This window comes from Podarcis gaigeae (assembly GCF_964106915.1).
Source record: "Podarcis gaigeae genome assembly, chromosome: 1".
NCBI classification, from domain to species: domain Eukaryota; kingdom Metazoa; phylum Chordata; class Lepidosauria; order Squamata; family Lacertidae; genus Podarcis; species Podarcis gaigeae.
In genome coordinates, this window is record NC_139678.1 from 102,408,082 (window position 1) to 102,426,037 (window position 17,956).

General features: G+C 39.9%; 1 protein-coding gene and 1 long non-coding RNA gene across 6 annotated transcripts in view; one reads left to right on the plus strand and one right to left on the minus strand.

The window, feature by feature from the left end:
- The window catches only part of MBD5 (methyl-CpG binding domain protein 5), a 109,504-nt gene that overhangs the window by 77,904 nt on the left and 13,644 nt on the right, over positions 1 to 17,956 (plus strand). For 3 of the 5 annotated variants that reach the window (XM_083703641.1, XM_083703640.1, XM_083703639.1), the window contains 3 exons: positions 171 to 2,315; positions 13,539 to 14,570; positions 16,334 to 16,542. In XM_083703641.1, the coding sequence (XP_083559767.1) occupies positions 171 to 2,315; positions 13,539 to 14,570; positions 16,334 to 16,542 (3,386 nt within the window). The remainder of the gene's footprint in view (positions 1 to 170; positions 2,316 to 13,538; positions 14,571 to 16,333; positions 16,543 to 17,956) is intronic. The other 2 variants (XM_083703643.1, XM_083703642.1) reach the window with 1 other exon arrangement.
- The window catches only part of LOC310833876, a 45,550-nt gene continuing 39,843 nt past the window's right edge, over positions 12,250 to 17,956 (minus strand). The window contains exon 3 of the long non-coding RNA XR_014558978.1: positions 12,250 to 12,365. This is a non-coding gene — a long non-coding RNA (uncharacterized lncRNA). The remainder of the gene's footprint in view (positions 12,366 to 17,956) is intronic.

Here is a 17,956-nt window from a genome sequence, read left to right on the forward strand (position 1 = left end):
AATGGCATAGGTTTCCTACCAGAATCCCCGGTGCAAGACCATGGCACATTACAGAATTTTGTGTTTAATGTACTTGGATGCAGTTCTGTCCAGAGAGGGGGAATTATTCTCTTTTGTTATATTTCATTTCATTCCACAATAGTAACTCTCCTCTCGTGTTTTTTATTTAGGTGCAACTCCAATAGTACCTTCACGAGCAGCAACTCCAAGATCAATGAGGAATAAATCACATGAAGGAATTACCAATTCTGTGATGCCAGAATGTAAAACTCCTTTCAAATTGATGATGGGGTCCTCAAATGCCATGGGAAGGCTATATGTGCAAGAGATGACTGCAAACCAACAACAAGAACTTCATTCTGTCTATCCCAGGCAGAGATTGGGCAGTAATGAACATGGACAGAAATCTCCATATCGTGGCGGCCATGGAGGAATGCCTAGTCCAGCTTCATCAGGATCACAAATATATGGAGATGGTTCCATCTCTCCAAGGACAGACCCTCTTGGAAGTCCAGATATTTTCACGAGGAATAATTCCAGTTTTCATGGAGCACCCAACTCTAGTCCTGTTCACATGAACAGAACTCCTCTGTCCCCACCTTCAGTAATGCTACATGGTTCTCCTGTGCAGTCTTCTTGTGCAATGGCTGGAAGGACTAATATACCTCTTTCCCCAACCCTGACCACAAAAAGTCCAGTAATGAAAAAACCCATGTGTAATTTTTCAGCTAGTATGGAAATGCCACGAGCAATGTTTCACCACAAACCACCTCAAGGCCCTCCTCCACCTCCTCCTCCACCACCACCTTCCTGTGCTCTTCAGAAAAAGCCATTAACTTCGGAGAAGGATCCGCTTGGCATTCTTGACCCTATTCCTAGCAAACCGGTGAATCAGAATCCTGTTATCATTAATCCAAGTACTTATCACTCAAATGTTCACTCTCAGGTACCTGTGATGAATGTAAGCATGCCTCCAGCCGTTGTCCCTCTGCCAAGTAATCTCCCTTTGCCAACTGTAAAGCCTGGTCACACAAACCATGGGAGTCATGTGCAAAGAGTTCAGCATGCTGCTTCAACCTCCCTCTCACCCTCCCCAGTAACATCACCGGTTCATATGATGGGATCTGGAATTGGAAGGATTGAGGCTTCGCCCCAAAGATCACGCTCATCTTCCACATCATCTGATCATGGAAATTTCATGATGCCTCCAGTAGGACCACAGTCATCTTGTAGTAATATTAAAGTTCCTCCTCGATCACCAAGGTCAACAATAGGGTCTCCTAGGCCATCCATGCCATCAAGTCCTTCCACAAAGACTGATGGACTCCATCAGTATAAGGATATCCCTAACCCATTGATTGCTGGAATGAGTAATGTATTGAATCCTCCAAACAATGCAGTTTTTCCATCTGCATCTGCTGGAAGTGGGCCCATGAAAAGTCAGCCTGGCTTGCTGGGAATGCCTTTAAATCAGATCTTGAACCAGCACAATGCTGCCTCCTTTCCAGCTAGTAGTTTACTCTCAGCAGCAGCCAAAGCACAGCTAGCAAATCAAAATAAACTTGCTGGTAACAATAGCAACAGCAGTAGCAATTCTGGAACTGTTGCCAGTAGTGGCAACAATGATGGACATAGCACTTTAAACACCATGTTTCCTCCTACTGCTAACATGCTTCTACCATCAAGTGAAGGGCAAAGTGGTCGAGCAGCACTACGAGATAAGCTTATGTCTCAACAAAAAGACCCTTTGAGGAAAAGAAAACCACCAAACACTACCGTGTTGAGTTTGCTTAGGCAGTCTCAGTTGGATAGTTCTGGAGTTCCTAAATCTGGGCATGACTTGATAAGAAAACAGAATCAAGGTTCATTTCCCATTACGTCTATGTCCCAGTTACTTCAATCCATGAGCTGTCAAAGTTCTCATATGAGCAGCAATAGTACTTCTGGTTGTGGGAGCTCAAATACTGTTTTGCCTTGCTCTGCTAACCAGCTGCATTTTACAGACACTAATATGAACTCTGGCACTATTCATAATTCACTGGCACAAGATTTACCTTTAAGAGGAGAAAGTATGCACTGCCAGAATTCAAACACTAACTTTGGCCATGGTACTAGTCCTGGCCCAAACAACCATCTTGCAGGCTTAATAAATCAGATGCAAGCTAGTGGAAATTGTGGGGTGCTCAGTCAACCTGGAATGACTTTAGGAAACTCACTACATCTGAACCCAACTCAGCCACGAATCCAAGCACCCTCCAATCAAGTGATACCAAACAGCATTGTGAGCAGTTGCAGTCGAACAAGTCCTGAAGCAGGTATGTTTCCTTTAAAAGCTGGTATCTAAAAATTTTGAATGATCATTTCAGTGCCTTTTTACGTATATATTTCATTGGGCGCCTTCAAGAGAAAGAAATGGAAAGTTTCTATTTTGAGATGCAATTTATTTATTTACTTATTCATGCTTCTACCAACCTTTTCCCCAATAATAATAATATAATAATAATAATAATTTATTATTTATACCCCACCCATCTAGCTGAGTTTCCCCAGCCACTCTGGGCGGCTCCCAATCAAGTGTTAAAAACAGTACAGCATTAAATATTAAAAACAATGAAAGCAAGAACAGCATCTTATAGCTTGGTTATAGATACTGTTTTCTTTTAAAAGTCTTTGGACATTGCTAGATATGGCTGGTTTTTCTCGTATAGTTATGTATTTTATAGTGATAGATGGTTCAGAAGGGTCAAGGATGTTAAGATAATTGGCTAACATAACGGCCCACTTTGCATATAACTCTAAGCCAAAGCAAAATAGGTGGGCTCCCACAGAGGAGGCAAACCATAAGCCATAATGTAAGGTTTGTCCTGTGGTTTGCAGCTCATGATTTGGAAGAGCTGAACCATGAGTCCAGGTTTGGAACTAGGTGTGCAGAAAAATATTGGTTAGAAGGAGAGGAGAGATGAGAGGATGCCTGATAGACTGAACATTCTCAGAGGCCTCCTACATCACTTGAATAGAATTTGCCTGATCCAATCCATAGCAGTTTTAGTAGCCTGAGGAAGGGGAGAAGGATCAGAGAGGGGAAGAGATCTGTGTCCCTTAAAAAAAGGATTATGGAGATAATTTGGAGGGAAATTATGAAAAAGTGTACTTTTTTTCATTCCTCACTCACCACCCTTCTTCAGACCCCGAAACCGCACTGCAGTGTGTGTTCTAGACTAGAGTAAGTAATGAGTGTTGGGATTAAGAAGAACGTGCTGGATCATCTAGCCCAGCCCAGCATCCTCTTTTCAGAGTGGCCAACCAGATGGCTATGAGAAGCACACAAGCTATGATTCTCAGCTGCTGATATTCAGAGTCACACTACCTCTAAAAGTGGAGGTAGAACATAGCCATTAGGGTTACACCACAGTGTTTGGTTACAGGTCCACACTTCTTGTTTCCTATTTGCCAACCATAAAAAAATATCAGCTACGTTTAGCATGTAGCAGCCTTATTTTAAATGCTGGAATTTATTCTATGCAAGCTTCTTAAATACACCAAACAGTTTTGTGTGCTAAGCTGAGTCTTTTATTGTGGATTGGAATAGGCACCTGTATCTAGACCTATTATCTAGGCACCTGTATCTAGACCTATTAGAACTTCTGCACTGGTAGAACCTGGTTCAGATCAATGAATTTGATGAATTTAAATTGTTATTAAAGTTTAGGTTTGATAAGCCTATTTGAATAATTTATTAGGGGAGTGTAAATCATTTTATTTTATTTTTGTCTATGGCTTTAAAAATTCTGGAAACTTTACTAATGCCCAAACAAAGCTCTAGAAATCACATTTATAACAACCCATAATGAGAAATTCTGTATTTTCTCTTTTTGACGAAGCCAGCAGGTTGCATCACAGTGTCTTATCTACAAATGAGCACACTTTTTGTTAGCCTCTTTGCATACTATTTTTGATTTCATAATAGGATTTTTGAGCAAGATGCTTCTGACAAGTGTGTCTAAACTAATCTTTGGGAGGATACTTATCTATATTTTTTCCCTTTCAGATCGGTAGTTGAAAAATAAAATAGCTCAGGCCAGGAAATGGAAGTTATTTTTCTAATATATTCTACACACATTTTGTTTGCTTTTGGCCTGTCATATGCTTGCTTAGGGAGACAAATCTGGAAAGCTAAAACCAAGTTATATAAATAGTAGTTGTGTTTAATACTGAAGCATTGAAGTGCAGTTTGATAACATTGTGCTGGCTAGTTTGTAGATCAGGAGCGGGTTGCATTGGACCCTAAATTATGTAATCTACGTGGGCACTAGTTTCTAGAGACATGTTACCCATAGGCTTGTTACTATTGACTCACAAAATTCCATGATTATGAAAAACTACTAAAGCTTTAATATCAGCCATATAAATTTCAGAGTCTGGAAGGGTTTTGCTGAAGGATCCAGAAACTGTAGTCTGAAGAAACCTTATATACATACATCTAAGAACTAGAATCACCTAAAATAAAGTGTGGTACTAAATGATGTTCATTCACTTCTGCAATACCTTTTGTTTTTGATCATGAGATGAAGCTAATTTCATGGGGAGGCTTCTGACTTATAAAACCCTATTGTTTATATTATAAATACAACTGATCTATAAAGGAGAACTGAAGACAGCATTCTGCCAGAGGTACAGTTGGCTGCACACATCAAAGGAATTTATGAATCAGCTCTGTGTCAAAGACCTTCAAATCATCATCACCTAAAGTGGACAGATGTGTTTTCTTCTGTGCCAGATTCTGGGCACTGGGTTATTACTTCTAGAGGCCCCTTATTGTTGGGTATGCAGTGGTTTGTATAAATTGCCTAACTACAGTTATTAAAAAAATAAAAATCCAGTGATGCTCTCCACTGATAGAAGGCTCTTTGATCCAGCAGGCTTCATTAAGCTGAAAGGAACAGGTGAATTTTGTGAATTGCCCCTTGCTCCTGCAGTCCCCCAAGCTACCTACCACATAAGGCCCCCATTCCACGTGAGCAGATTTATGGAGGGGGGGGACCGCGGAGGAAAGTGGTGCAGCGAAATTGCCTCACCCCATTTTGCTAACTGAAGTTTCCACTGGATCAAAAGAGCCATCAGCAGAGATACACAACTGGTATTCTACGAAAACCTATAATACCAACAGAAGTGAAAGATGACATAAGTGCACAAGATGCAGCAGTCATATCTGTCTGGCACTGGAAGAAACCAGAGTGAAACACTCTTACAGTGAAATGCAGACAGGAAGAACTGTCTATAATTGTGACGCTACTGACATAATCTGGTTCATATCATTAGATAGAAAAGTTGAACTATCACCTGATTGCCTTACAATTGCCCAACAGGTTCTTCCTTGCTTGTGGGTGATGCCTGAATGATTCTGCATCCTCACCAGTGTAACATCTGATAAGGAATATATGAGCACAATTAGTTAATTACTATTAATTCAGTTTGCATGCTGCCCTTCCTCTGTAGATCTTGAGGCGCTTTACAATATAAAAATGCAAGATAAAAACACAAAATACATAATAAAAACAAGAACAAAAAAACCACAAACCTATAAACTCGCCTCCCTCAAAGGGTATAGGATTTTAATCAGCCAAAGGCCCAGTTGACAAGGAACATTTTTGCCTGGCGCCTAAAGGTATGTAATGAAGACACCAGCCTCCTTGAAGGGAAAATTTTGCAAATGTATGGATGGGCATAGCTGTAGCACCACTTACATTGCAAGCATACGAGAAGAGTTAAAATATTTGCACTCTTCCCACCACGCACACTGAGAGCCCATTGCAGAAAGAATGAGAAACAGCCCATAGTTGCCCTTGAAGAGGTACAGAGGTACATCCATAATCTTTAAAAAGAATTAAAGAAAGCTACCTAGCTGTCATATTAGGAAGAACACTTCAATTTGGGGGAGCGCAATAAAGCGGTGTCAAACTTCTTCCTTTTTTTGACTAGGAAATGCAAGCATTTAAGCCGTAAAAGGTTAATGGCAAGAGGAAACTAAACCTAAAACAAAAAGGAGGAGAATCGGGTGCGAGAAGACCGTTACTGCACCACTTCTTGACTAAGCCCTGTAGGCAAATGTTTTGTGGATTTCTGGCTGGAGATAGGGAGAGTTAGCAAAAAGTATTGGTGAATTCTGGTGATGCCAGGGAACCATCATATCTGACTCTCGACAGGTGACACATAAATAAGGTGGCAATTTGTCATATGGGAGTTGAGAAAAGCAAAAAAATAAAATTAAAAACAACAACTATTAGTAATCAAAAGCCCTCATAATGTTAAATTGTAAGTTGGTACTTCACCAAGAATTTAAAAGCAAAAAAGCAGCATCTTCTTGATGCATTTTGAGCGGGATAACCTTTGCTGAAAGGTAAGGACAGGGTGCTGACCAGTAGTGGAGAAGAGACTGTAGTGTCACACAGTACCTTGTGTGAAGGTGACACTTTAAAACTGAACAGTGACATAAAACATGTTTTTAAATGTTAACTACATGGAATTTATAGTAATCTAAGCTATGCTGACTCGAAAAGAAAGGTCTTTTATAGTGTGTGTGTGTGTGTGTGTGTGTGTGAGAGAGAGAGAGAGAGAGAGAGAGAGAGAGAGAGAGAGAGAGGATGTGGTTAGGAACACAGAGTCTGCCTTCCACAGAACTGTATCTTTCTGGGTCCATCTAGCATAGAATTGTCTACACAGAATGGCAGCAGTTCTCCAGAGTTTCAGACCAGGGACATTCCCAGCCCTATGTGCTCGTGCTTGGAACTGAACCTGGGACATTCTGCATGTAAAGCAGATGTCCTAGCACCTCATCCGTGTTGAGACAGCATACCAAGAGAAGATAGCTTTTCTAGGGCTGCTATACGCCTGGAATTTCCCGGACATTGCTGGCATTCGTCCATTGAAAATGACGTCCAGGCAGTATTTTTGAAAAGCAGCCAGAATGTCTGTGAAAACCTAGATGCATGGCAGCCCATATCAGAAATGTTTAATTTTTTGGCGATTTTGCTGAAAAAAAGGGGGGAAGCTCAACAACTTTGCTCCCTCCCCCAAAAGAAGCTCAACCCAGCACAGTGAAATAAATCAAAACAGACATGATTGCAGGATTCTGACGTGTTGTTAGAAATTGCTCTTGGCCAATATTTACAGACCAGAAGGTAAACATTTTCAACTTTGTAGAAATGCTTTTAAAATGTAATTTTAGCTTTTATATTGTAATGACATTAAGTTTTGCAAAGAACACAGTCCTATATTCCTGCATCAGCATTCACTTTTTAATTTATTGTGGCATATAGAAATATGATGGGTATTTAATTGGCAATAACTCATAAATATTTATTTCAGTACAACTAGGCTACTTATTTTTATCTTGCTCTTTAATATGTTGAAATAAAATTAAACACCTCAGAACTTTAGGTAGCATTTATTAATGACTCGTAGCTTCTCAACTTTTTTAAAAATAGGAAAACTTGAGAAATCAAGCATATAGTTAATGTCTGTCATATGAATATAGAATATTTGTATATGAAAGGAGCTCGAGTTTCTTGAATGAGGTTTTTATTATGAATTTATTCCATATAGTACATCCTTTTCACATTGCCTGTCAAAAATAACCTTTCGCCAAATATTTCACCCATCCTTTATTTTCAAACAATTATTCACAATAGAGCTGTGCATGGACCGCTCTATCCAAATTGTGCGGCTGATTTGTATTTTTTATATATACATTTTTTTCAGTCTTTCAAAAATTTACAGACATACAAATTACAAAAACACAAATCACATACATTTCTAATACACATATATTTGACTTCCGTCCCCCCTTTTTGTGGTTCCTTTTTAATTTTCATACTGCATTTTCCACATTACTCCATCTTTAAGTTATTCTTTAGTTTTTCTTAATAATATATTTAGCTGCTTGTTTTACATTAAACCTGCTAATGAGCTTATTTGCACACATGAGTTTTTCAAATATTTCACAATCTTTAATAATAAAAAAATTATTCCTGTAAATCCAGAGCAGACCAGATTTGGACCCAATAAGCTCTGGACTGAAGTCAAGGGGGAGGAAACAAACCTTCAGAAATACCATATACTTGAACTGGGAACCAAAATGGCCATAACTTTATTGTTTGTTTGCTAGTTTCACATAAAGCAATAAAATATGCAGACATGCTAGCCACTACAAGGGGGCTTAACCCTGCCAAATTACTGGCAAACAGCTCAAAAGGGTTTTAATGCTAGGCACGTTTTAAGTTTGCTTTTTCAAGAAAGTTTTTTTAAAAATAGATTTTACTGATGTATATAATATCGCATTGTTTGTCTCTTGCTTGTACACAGGTAGTGTGCAGCGTACTGGACTGTGTACAATGTACTCACAACACACACATACACAATACAATGTATTGATAAAGACAGACACAGAAAACCTAGCATTCTATAAATATAACTTATGTAAGAGCTAGAACCAGTTTTTGGGGGAGTGGCAGGAATATTAAAACACAAGGCAACAGACTTTCTTTTTTAAAAAAGGATGGGACTAGGATTAATTGGGAAAGGATAGGAAAAAGTGTAAGTCTGAATAGGGTGCTGTGAAGGAAACAAAACTCAGAAGACAGATCTTAGAAGTCATTCTAAGACTTCACTCTGCCTCCTCCCAAGAATTTTGATTGGGGAGTGCTGGGTGGGGTAAGATTGCAGCTCTCCTCTCCCTATCCTGGCGTTTTTGTTATATGGTGATGTAATCATTGCAACAGTTTAGAGATGGTCTGCCTGAATTTCTGAGGGACTGTTTTGCACTACAAATAATGAATGGCACTATTTAGCAGGAAGAAACTCCAGTGAAAATCCTCGTTATTACATATTTTACATGGCTGTTTTTGTATATATTTCAAATTTTTACATATGGATGTTTTATGATTGCCTATATTTGTAATTCCTAATAAAGGTTTGGCAGAGTAAAAGCACTACAGATCAGTACAAATCAATCCAGGAAGACACAACCATCTGTAGTGATTGGAGACTTCCTTGACCCAATCTGGATCAGGGTGCGGATCAGTTCAGAACTGAATCTGGTGCATGGCTCTAATTTGCAATAACCTGCACAGCCAAACATATCTTAAAGATATAGCTCTTCCTGGAGGAATATATCTCCTCCCCCCATGAGTTCCTGCATTTTTTTGTGGGGGAGGGGAATCCCCTGGCATTGGAGTCTCACTAAGGGAAGAGGGACAGTAGTCTGGATATTTAGAAGTCATTCCCTTTGGGCCAAGTGATTGACTTGATAACTTCCTCAATACAGAAAGGCTTCCTCATAAAGCTGTTTGCTGCCCCAGAGAAGACAGAGAAATAATTTTGCTCTACTGAAACTTAAAAACAACAGCAACACAGAACTCAGAGTACTGTTCTGATCCCATCCCACCAAACTCCCACTCTAGTGAAATGCTCCAAGAACTCTTGGCACAGTTGACTCATGCAAGTATCACAAGAAACCACCCAGCGCATTTTACGTTTGCATTCTAGTGATAGGCCAGCTCTTGGCCCTTAACACAGCCTGGGACGGGTTAACTAAACTGAAGCTGTTAAGGAGTATTATACCTCACCATATAATGGATTTGGATGGGGTGGGGATTCAGCTTCAAGGTCTTGCAACCCTAATTCTTCCTTTGTTTTAGGCCCTGGAATGAGGGGTAGCAAGTACCAGGCAACTTCCCTTTTCCCTTTTCTTTTCCCAGCATATCTCCCAAGTTGAGGGTTGTGCCTGCATTGCTCTCTACTGTCAGCCCTCTTGCGAATAGCATGGATGCACAACCCCTATACTCCATCAATTTTTTTTAGAAAGGTTTCACAGCATATTGTGGGAGTCTATCACCTCTTGAATATTCAGGAACATACCCCAATTGGCTCTGAGACCTTGTTCTGTTATCTAGCATGTCCACGTGCAGGATACTGGCTTTTCTTACAAGGGTAATGATATAATTAAACTGTAGTAGTTTTAGTTTTTTGAATTATGGTGCTGGAGGAGACTCTTGAGAGTCCCATGGACTGCAAGAAGATCAAACCTCTCCATTCTTAAGGAAATCAGCCCTGAGTGCTCACTGGAAGGACAGATCGTGAAGCTGAGGCTCCAGTACTTTGGCCACCTCATGAGAAGAGAAGACTCCCTGGAAAAGACCCTGATGTTGGGAAAGATGGAGGGCACAAGGAGAAGGGGGCGACAGAGGATGAGATGGTTGGATAGTGTTTTCGAGGTTACCAGCATGAGTTTGACCAAACTGCGGGAGGCAGTGGAGGACAGAGGTGCCTGGCGTTCTCTGGTCCATGGGGTCATGAAGAGTTGGACACGACTAAACGACTAAACAACAACAACAACAAAGTTTTAGTTAACTTTTGGTTACACATTGGTATCATGTTCAGTCAATGACTCTTGTGATTGCAGTCAAGTAGAAACTTCTTAAGTGAAACAGAATACACTATTTTGTTCCCTATAAAAAAACGTTTCATGTTCCCTTTCATCAAAAGGCAATTGTTTTTGCAATTCTGGTATATCTTGTCAGAGCAGTTGTCAGATATTCTGCTCAGGAGACTTGGTTCCTATCAATACTGCACTACAAATGTGCATTAAACTCATACTTTTATACCTTTAGGCCTGTCTATCCGAAAGTCTCTTGTGGACTTGAGTTTTTTGAGGATTTCTTAAATATTGTATCAGAAATCCCCAGGCCCTCTCAAGGAACTTTAGTTCCCTGGTTTCACTGGGAAGAAGAGTTCCTAGTTGCCAAAATACAGTGCTAATCACTGAAGAGTTTTTTGGCTGTGAAAATAGAACAACTGCTCCAAAGTAACACCGATGCCTTAAAATTCCTTCAGTGGAAGAATATCTGCTTCCACAATAGCGCAGCTTCTCCCGCACATCTTTTCTAGGGGCTTCCCCAATCCTATGGAAAAGATTTGGACTGGGCGCAGGGTGAAGTCCTGTTGTGCAAGCATAATGGGTTAGCTGGGTTAGGATAGGTTAGGAACTATAATTCCATTATCAGGTTTAGGGATGACCAAAAAGGATACCATGACTGATGTGATTGAAACACATTTAGAAATCCAACAATATGTATTTCCCCTACCTACCAGGGTGCCTAACACCATGTCTGTGTCAGAACGGAGCCTGGGGCAGATTTAAATGGGTATGAATAATCCATTTCATCCAAGGACCCAGGAAAATTAGTCACCACCATGCACACAAAACTACTTTGCCCAGAGATTGAACATTTCAGACTGCTTGGTCTAAAACATGCAGTGAAATCCAGAGAGGGTTTCTTCAGCCAGAGCCACCTTAAGACTGGATGAGACTACACCTTCCTCTATGGATGCATTGACTGTTTGTTGACTGACTTGGCTAAGCCTCCTCTGGCTGCCTTAATGAATGGCGGTGCCTTAACTGCAGTGCTTAAATCACCATGGAGCCTAGACTAAACTTCCATGATGGCAAAATATTTTCTGCCTTACCACCATGTAGGGACGCGGGTGGCGCTGTGGGTAAAAGCCTCAGTGCCTAGGAATTGCCGATCGAAAGGTTGGCGGTTTGAATCCCCGCGGCAGGGTGCGCTCCCGTTGCTCGGGCCCAGCACCTGCCAACCTAGCAGTTCGAAAGCACCCCCGGGTGCAAGTTGATAAATAGGGACCGCTTACTGGCGGGAAGGTAAACGGCGTTTCCGTGTGTGGCTCTGGCTCGCCAGATGCAGCTTTGTCACGCTGGCCACGTGACCCGGAAGTGTCTCCGGACAGCGCTGGCCCCCGGCCTCTTAAGTGAGATGGGCGCACAACCCGAGAGTCGGACACGACTGGCCCATACGGACAGGGGTACCTTTACCTTTACCTTTTTATGCATACAAGTATTATAAATCCTATGGATGTATGTGCATGTTTGCTTGCTTTCTGAGATCAAGCTGCCCAACCCATTCCAGATTCTCTTCTAATGTAGGCCCACAAATGTGCTTTGCAGGAGTCCAATAATAACATGAATAGTCTCATAATATTTTACATGCCATTTGCATTGTTTTATTGGATTGAGAGAACTAGAAGAACTTCTATTTTAAGAAACCTGGTTTTATTAATCAAAATAAAAAAATATTGAAAAACAAAATATGGAAGTATGTTTCACACAGAAACAAAGTGCCTATATAATGCATATGTGTCTGCAAGCAACATTCTGTAAATAAGACCTAAGTTTTTGCAATTTTTGCATAAAGTGTGAAGAGCTTTACAGCTGAGTTTAAATGTGGTAGCTATGAGGCTTGCTTGACAGTCTTGACCAAGTGATTACTTCTCAGTCTCGCCACCCTCAGTTTCTGTGGAAATAAAACGGGTAAAAGCCCATTTACCCTGCCTTGATCTTATTGGAGGAAGGATAGGATATAAATGTGACAGAGGTTTATAATATTTTCTGTACTGTGCAGAACTTACAGCAATATGTAAATAGTGGGACTTTCAGAATGCTCTGTCAGTGAGCTTTAGATTTAGCTTCTATTCTGCCTAGTCTTTTTCTTCTCACATTCTCAAGAGCCGTGCTTTTGCATACATGCATATTTTATCTGTATATTTCCCATTATGTTTTTGATATGTAAAGCCACATGGTGGCAGTCTTGAGAATGGAATTTGTTTGTTCTGATTGCTAATCTGTCTTCCTTAACTTTCTACAATCTTATTATTAGAATTTAAGCCTACCTCATACTCTGACGCTGTACTTGGTATTTGCCCAAGAACAAAAACAACAATAAAAAACCCCACAAAACCACAAATAAATAAATGGTCTTGTTGAGGCTGAGTTTTTAAGTAATGTATTAATGCAAAATATTTCTTATATAATCTTTCTCATATATTTCCCATTATAGTGCTTGAAATAATTAATTACAAATTCTATTCTGTATTTTAAAAACCCAGGTGGCTTGAATATGAGCTTCTTTTAAAAAGGTCCAGAATGCCCTATGCAGTGGTTTCTTTTTGAAGGACAGAGAGTAGCCCTGCGGTAGTCTTGTTTATGCTAGGAGATGGCCCAAGGCTATCTCAGTAGTAGACTTGAAGTTGCAGAATATGTTCTACAGTGCATCACCCTGGTGACTTTTAGAAAAATATGGAAGCACTTGTTTTTATTTATGTATTCAGTTGACATACTACCTAAAGTGTTCTGAAAGCGTTTGACAATAACATAAGTATTAAATTGCATTGTGCAGCATTCATTCAATGTAACAAATAAAATCTGAAGAAAAGCCAGCTTTCTGTTTCCACACATTTGTTGTTTTCAGGTAGTTTAATACTGCTTTGAATACTTGTAACATGATTTAGTACTTTTGCTGGTTTTTTAATTATCTGTTTTGTGAGTCACTGTAAATAAGGCAGGAGATATATTAATAACTCTTCCTTGTCTGAGTGTTGCAAACTCCACCTGATATTTATGACCAGTTATTCATTATGCCATTTATCTTTCAATATGTGATACTTTTTTCTTTCTTTCTCATTTGCAGGAAGGACAGGACCACCATCATCCACAGCTATAGCTGGCACCAGTCAACCTGCCATCACCAAGACCACATCCGTTCTTCAAGATGGTGTCATTGTCACAACTGCAGCTGGAAACCCACTACATAGCCAGCTCCCCCTTGGGAATGACTTTCCTTTTGTTGGTCATGAACATGCTCTGCATTTTCCACAGAACAGCACTTCAAACAACAACCTTCCGCACTCTTTGAATCCAAACCTCTTTAGTTCACTACCTATCTCTTTGCCAGTGAATCAGCAGCACCTCCTAAACCAGAATCTATTAAATATACTGCAGCCTTCAGCAGGAGAAGGCAAGTCTGAGGTCACCCTCAATCCTTTAGGTATTCTCAACCCAAATGTAAATGCTGCTTTAGCTTTGCTCTCCGGTGATGTGGATGGGCAGGTGCTGCAACCTGTTCATTTCCAGCTGCTAGCAGCTCTTCTACAGAACCAAGCCCAAACAGCTGCCATGTTCCCCTTAGCACCTTTCAATCTGTCCATCTCAGATCTGTTACAGCAACAGCAACACAATCCTGTACCCTCAGTAACACAGATGACAGCCCCACCACCAGATCACTTGCTTAGCAGTCAGTCAGATACCAACAGAGCTGATACCCTGTTAACCAGTTCCCTGGGAAACCCTTTCCCAAGCTTTTCAGGCACAGACACTACTTCAAACCCCCTGCTCCTTCCAGCTGTCACTGGGGCCTCAGGATTAATGCCCTTGAATCCCCAGCTGCTGGGTGGTGTTCTGAACTCTACATCGGGCAACCCTGCTAATCATCCAGAGGTTTCCATAGCAACCTCCTCCCAGGCTACCACTACCACAGCCACTACATCATCAGCAGTGGCAGCACTGTCTGTCTCAACACTTGGTGGGACAGCAGTGGTGTCAATGGCAGAAACATTGCTGAGCATATCTAATAATGCTGGGAGTACATCTGGTTCAGCTAAACTCAACAGTAACTCTGTGGTGCCACAGCTACTTAACCCTCTACTGGGGACAGGTCTACTTGGTAAGTTAAATATTTTCACAGATTTTAAAAAAGGAAAAAAAATGGTGGTGGGTGGGAACTTCTTTTTTCAACCTTTTTTTCAAAACTCCATTTCATTGCACTTTTCCCCAAAAACGTTTATGCTATGTTAACTTGCTTAACAATTCCAGTGAAAGACTGCAAATATAATTGACAGACATTTTTAAACAGCATTTTTAAAACCCTATTATTTAGAAAGTATGATGCCATCAAAATTCAACCAACCAATTGGAATGGCTTTTACTTTTTTCAAATCTCGTAGATGCATCTTTGGGATGCAGCATTTTTTTAATAGATAAAGATATAGATATATATTCAAGGCATCACAGGGTTAGTATGAGTAGCTGTGCAATAGATAAGCTTCCATGTCCATATGAATTAAATAATAATAATAATAATCAATGTGTCCAATCCCTAGATTATGATGACACAGTATATATAAAGCACTCAGAGTACAGTCTTCCACAGGTTCAAGGCAATAGGCTGCCCTTCTAGCACTCTACACTTAAGTTCCCTTGCTTCTTGGATTCTCATTTTTTGGTAAGAAACCAATGGTTTCTAAACAACTTGACAAACATCAATAGAAAGTTTAATTCCAGTTCACATGTTTAAATCTAAGAGAGTAATATTCTAGATTTTCACATGAGGATTTTCACATTTATTGGGAAGTCCTTCATTGGAACATGACTGTACAACAGTGATATAAATGTATGAATTGGGCCTGAGAGTCTGCCAAATTCTTGTGCTTCCTTTCTGAATATGCCTACCTAGTTGTGTGTGTGTGTGTTTGTGTGTTCAGTGAATTGCTGCTAATAAAACATAGATAGAAGTATTATGCACAAGCATTTTTCTGATAAACACAGACCTATTTTGCTAAAAACTTGTGATAAAATTTGAATTCTGTGCCAGATTTGTTGCTTATTCATAATTCTTGTGCATTTTGTGCCAAATTGCTTGTGTCTTCTAAGTGTATGCTTTAGCATTACATAGGTGCCTGTAAAGTAGGCTGGTGTGCAAAGGATTGTGCGCAGAGTTTCCACACACCTAGCAGGTTTTCTCACGTCCACGTAGTCCTCTATTTCTGTTGTATTGTAGTTTTTGACACAACATAAAGTAGTGTGGTCAGAGAAGGAAATCGAGCAAGCCTCATGCAAAGGCACATGTGTATGGGGGTCTTTTGGATCCCATTCATAAAAATTAACCTCGCTTGCATCAACTAAGTATTATGAGATTGTAGCTTCTAGTTTTCCTTAGCTGGTTACGGCTTTAAAAAAAGAAGTGTAAAAGTTTCATTCATTTGCAAAGGTCTTGTAAAAAATAAGTCACTTAAATGTAAACAGTCTCTATAATTTGTGCCGTTATTGGTTTACAAGGTTTTATTACAGTATTAGTAGTAGGAATGTTAAACATTTAAATAGGATTTTTTAAAAAAAATATTGTTAACAAGAGAGTACTTAAATGATTGTTTAATAAGCTGTAGAATATGTTGCGATTTAAGAAACGCCATGGAAGTTGCATTTAGTATATGCAAGGCGAATCCAGAGTTAGACTTCATTGTAAGCAAGACTGCTGGCTGTGAAAGAAATCCATACCTTGCATATTAGTTCCCTGAAATATTGATTCACTGAAGGGTGGGTTGGGAGGGAGTTTTATTCCACATCTTGTCACTAAGTGGTAAAATATGACCCATGTGTTACACCTTCAGAAAATTGTTGACTTAAATATCTATACGTTTGGAATTGCAGGTGACATGTCATCAATAAATACTACCCTTAATAATCATCAACTGACGCATCTACAGTCACTGTTCAACAACAATCAAATGTTTCCATCAAATCAGCAACAGCAGCTTCTTCAAGGCTATCAGAATCTCCAAGGCTTTCAAGGACAGCCCCCCATTCCTGGGCCACCTAACAACTCAAACCCTATGGCTTGTCTGTTCCAGAATTTCCAGGTAGAAGTTGGTTTGTTCTTTCAAGTTTTCCATGAAAAATAATACAAATTCCTATACTGCTTCAATAATTTATTGCGGATTTTAAAGCAATGTCTGTATGAAGTTAAATCATCCAATTTTATTATCTCAGTACTTTAACATCCGTCGATTATTCTTAGACTGTTACATTGTGAACTTTTCACTTCTCATAAGTTACAAGGAAAAACTGGTACTGCTCTTCAGAATGGCAATGGAAAAGTATTTCTCTGCAATTCTTGGACCTGGTGTTATATTTATTTATCAATGTTTAAGTTTTAGTGGGTCTTTCATTGACTTACGTATTCTGAAACAAATCCCTGTAAATGCATTTTTTAAATATCTTCCCTGTCATTGCTATCTGTGTGCATAAGTTAAGCTAAGAAAATGACAGAAAATATCAGCGGCTACTAGATCATAAAAGAGAGCTACCTTGTGCAGTAACATCATTATAGTACTTCCAAACTCAAAAGCTGGATGAAAATTAATGCAGAGGGTAGCAGAAGAAAAGCTTTTATTCTTTGAGAATAATAGCAAAATACATCATTTTGTTATTCTATACAACTAAATATTTCCCTGTGTTTGCAAAAATCATGGCCTTCAGGGTGCTTTTTATCTTCCTCACATTGTGCTATGTGACTTTCTGGTTTTTTGCTTTGTTAGACATGAATCATGCATATATTTAATGTTGGTAACTGTTTAATGTAGCCATGACAAATAGTGCTAGACTGCTTTTCTATGCAGGCTTTGATAGATAATACTGGGGGGAAAGCTTAGATGCAGATTGTGAAAATACCATAGTACAGCCTGCAGATGTTGTAGATTCTTTAGGGTTAGTGAGGGCAAAAAAGGAGAAATTTAATCCACACAAGATAGGGGTGAGATTAATTAAGAAGACTATTGTACTAGATAAATGATTGCAACTGGTCCTGGTTGGGGTTGCAAGAGCCAAGTTTGCCTGGGTCTTCCTCGGGTTTGGGTAATGTCAGCATCAACCAACTTCAGCTGGATCTACAGTTACAACCCTATCTGGTGAAAGTAATCCTGGCCACAGTCATGCATGGACTAGTTATTTCCAGCCTACTGCAATGCTTTGTAAATAAGACTGCTGTTGAACAAAGTTTGAAATTTTCAGTAGGTACAGAAGGGCACTTGTGGGGTCTCATGCTTTGTACATGTACCGTATTTTTCGCCCCATAGGACGCACTTTTTCCCCTCCAAAAATGAAGGGGAAATGTGTGTGCGTCCTATGGGGTGAATGCAGGCTTTCGCTGAAGCCTGGAGAGCGAGAGGCATCAGTGCGCACCACCCCCTCTTGCTCTCCAGGCTTCAGGAAGCTATCCGCAAGCCCGGTGGGAGTTCCTGCGGGCTCACAAGGCTTGCGGGCAGCAGCCTGCAG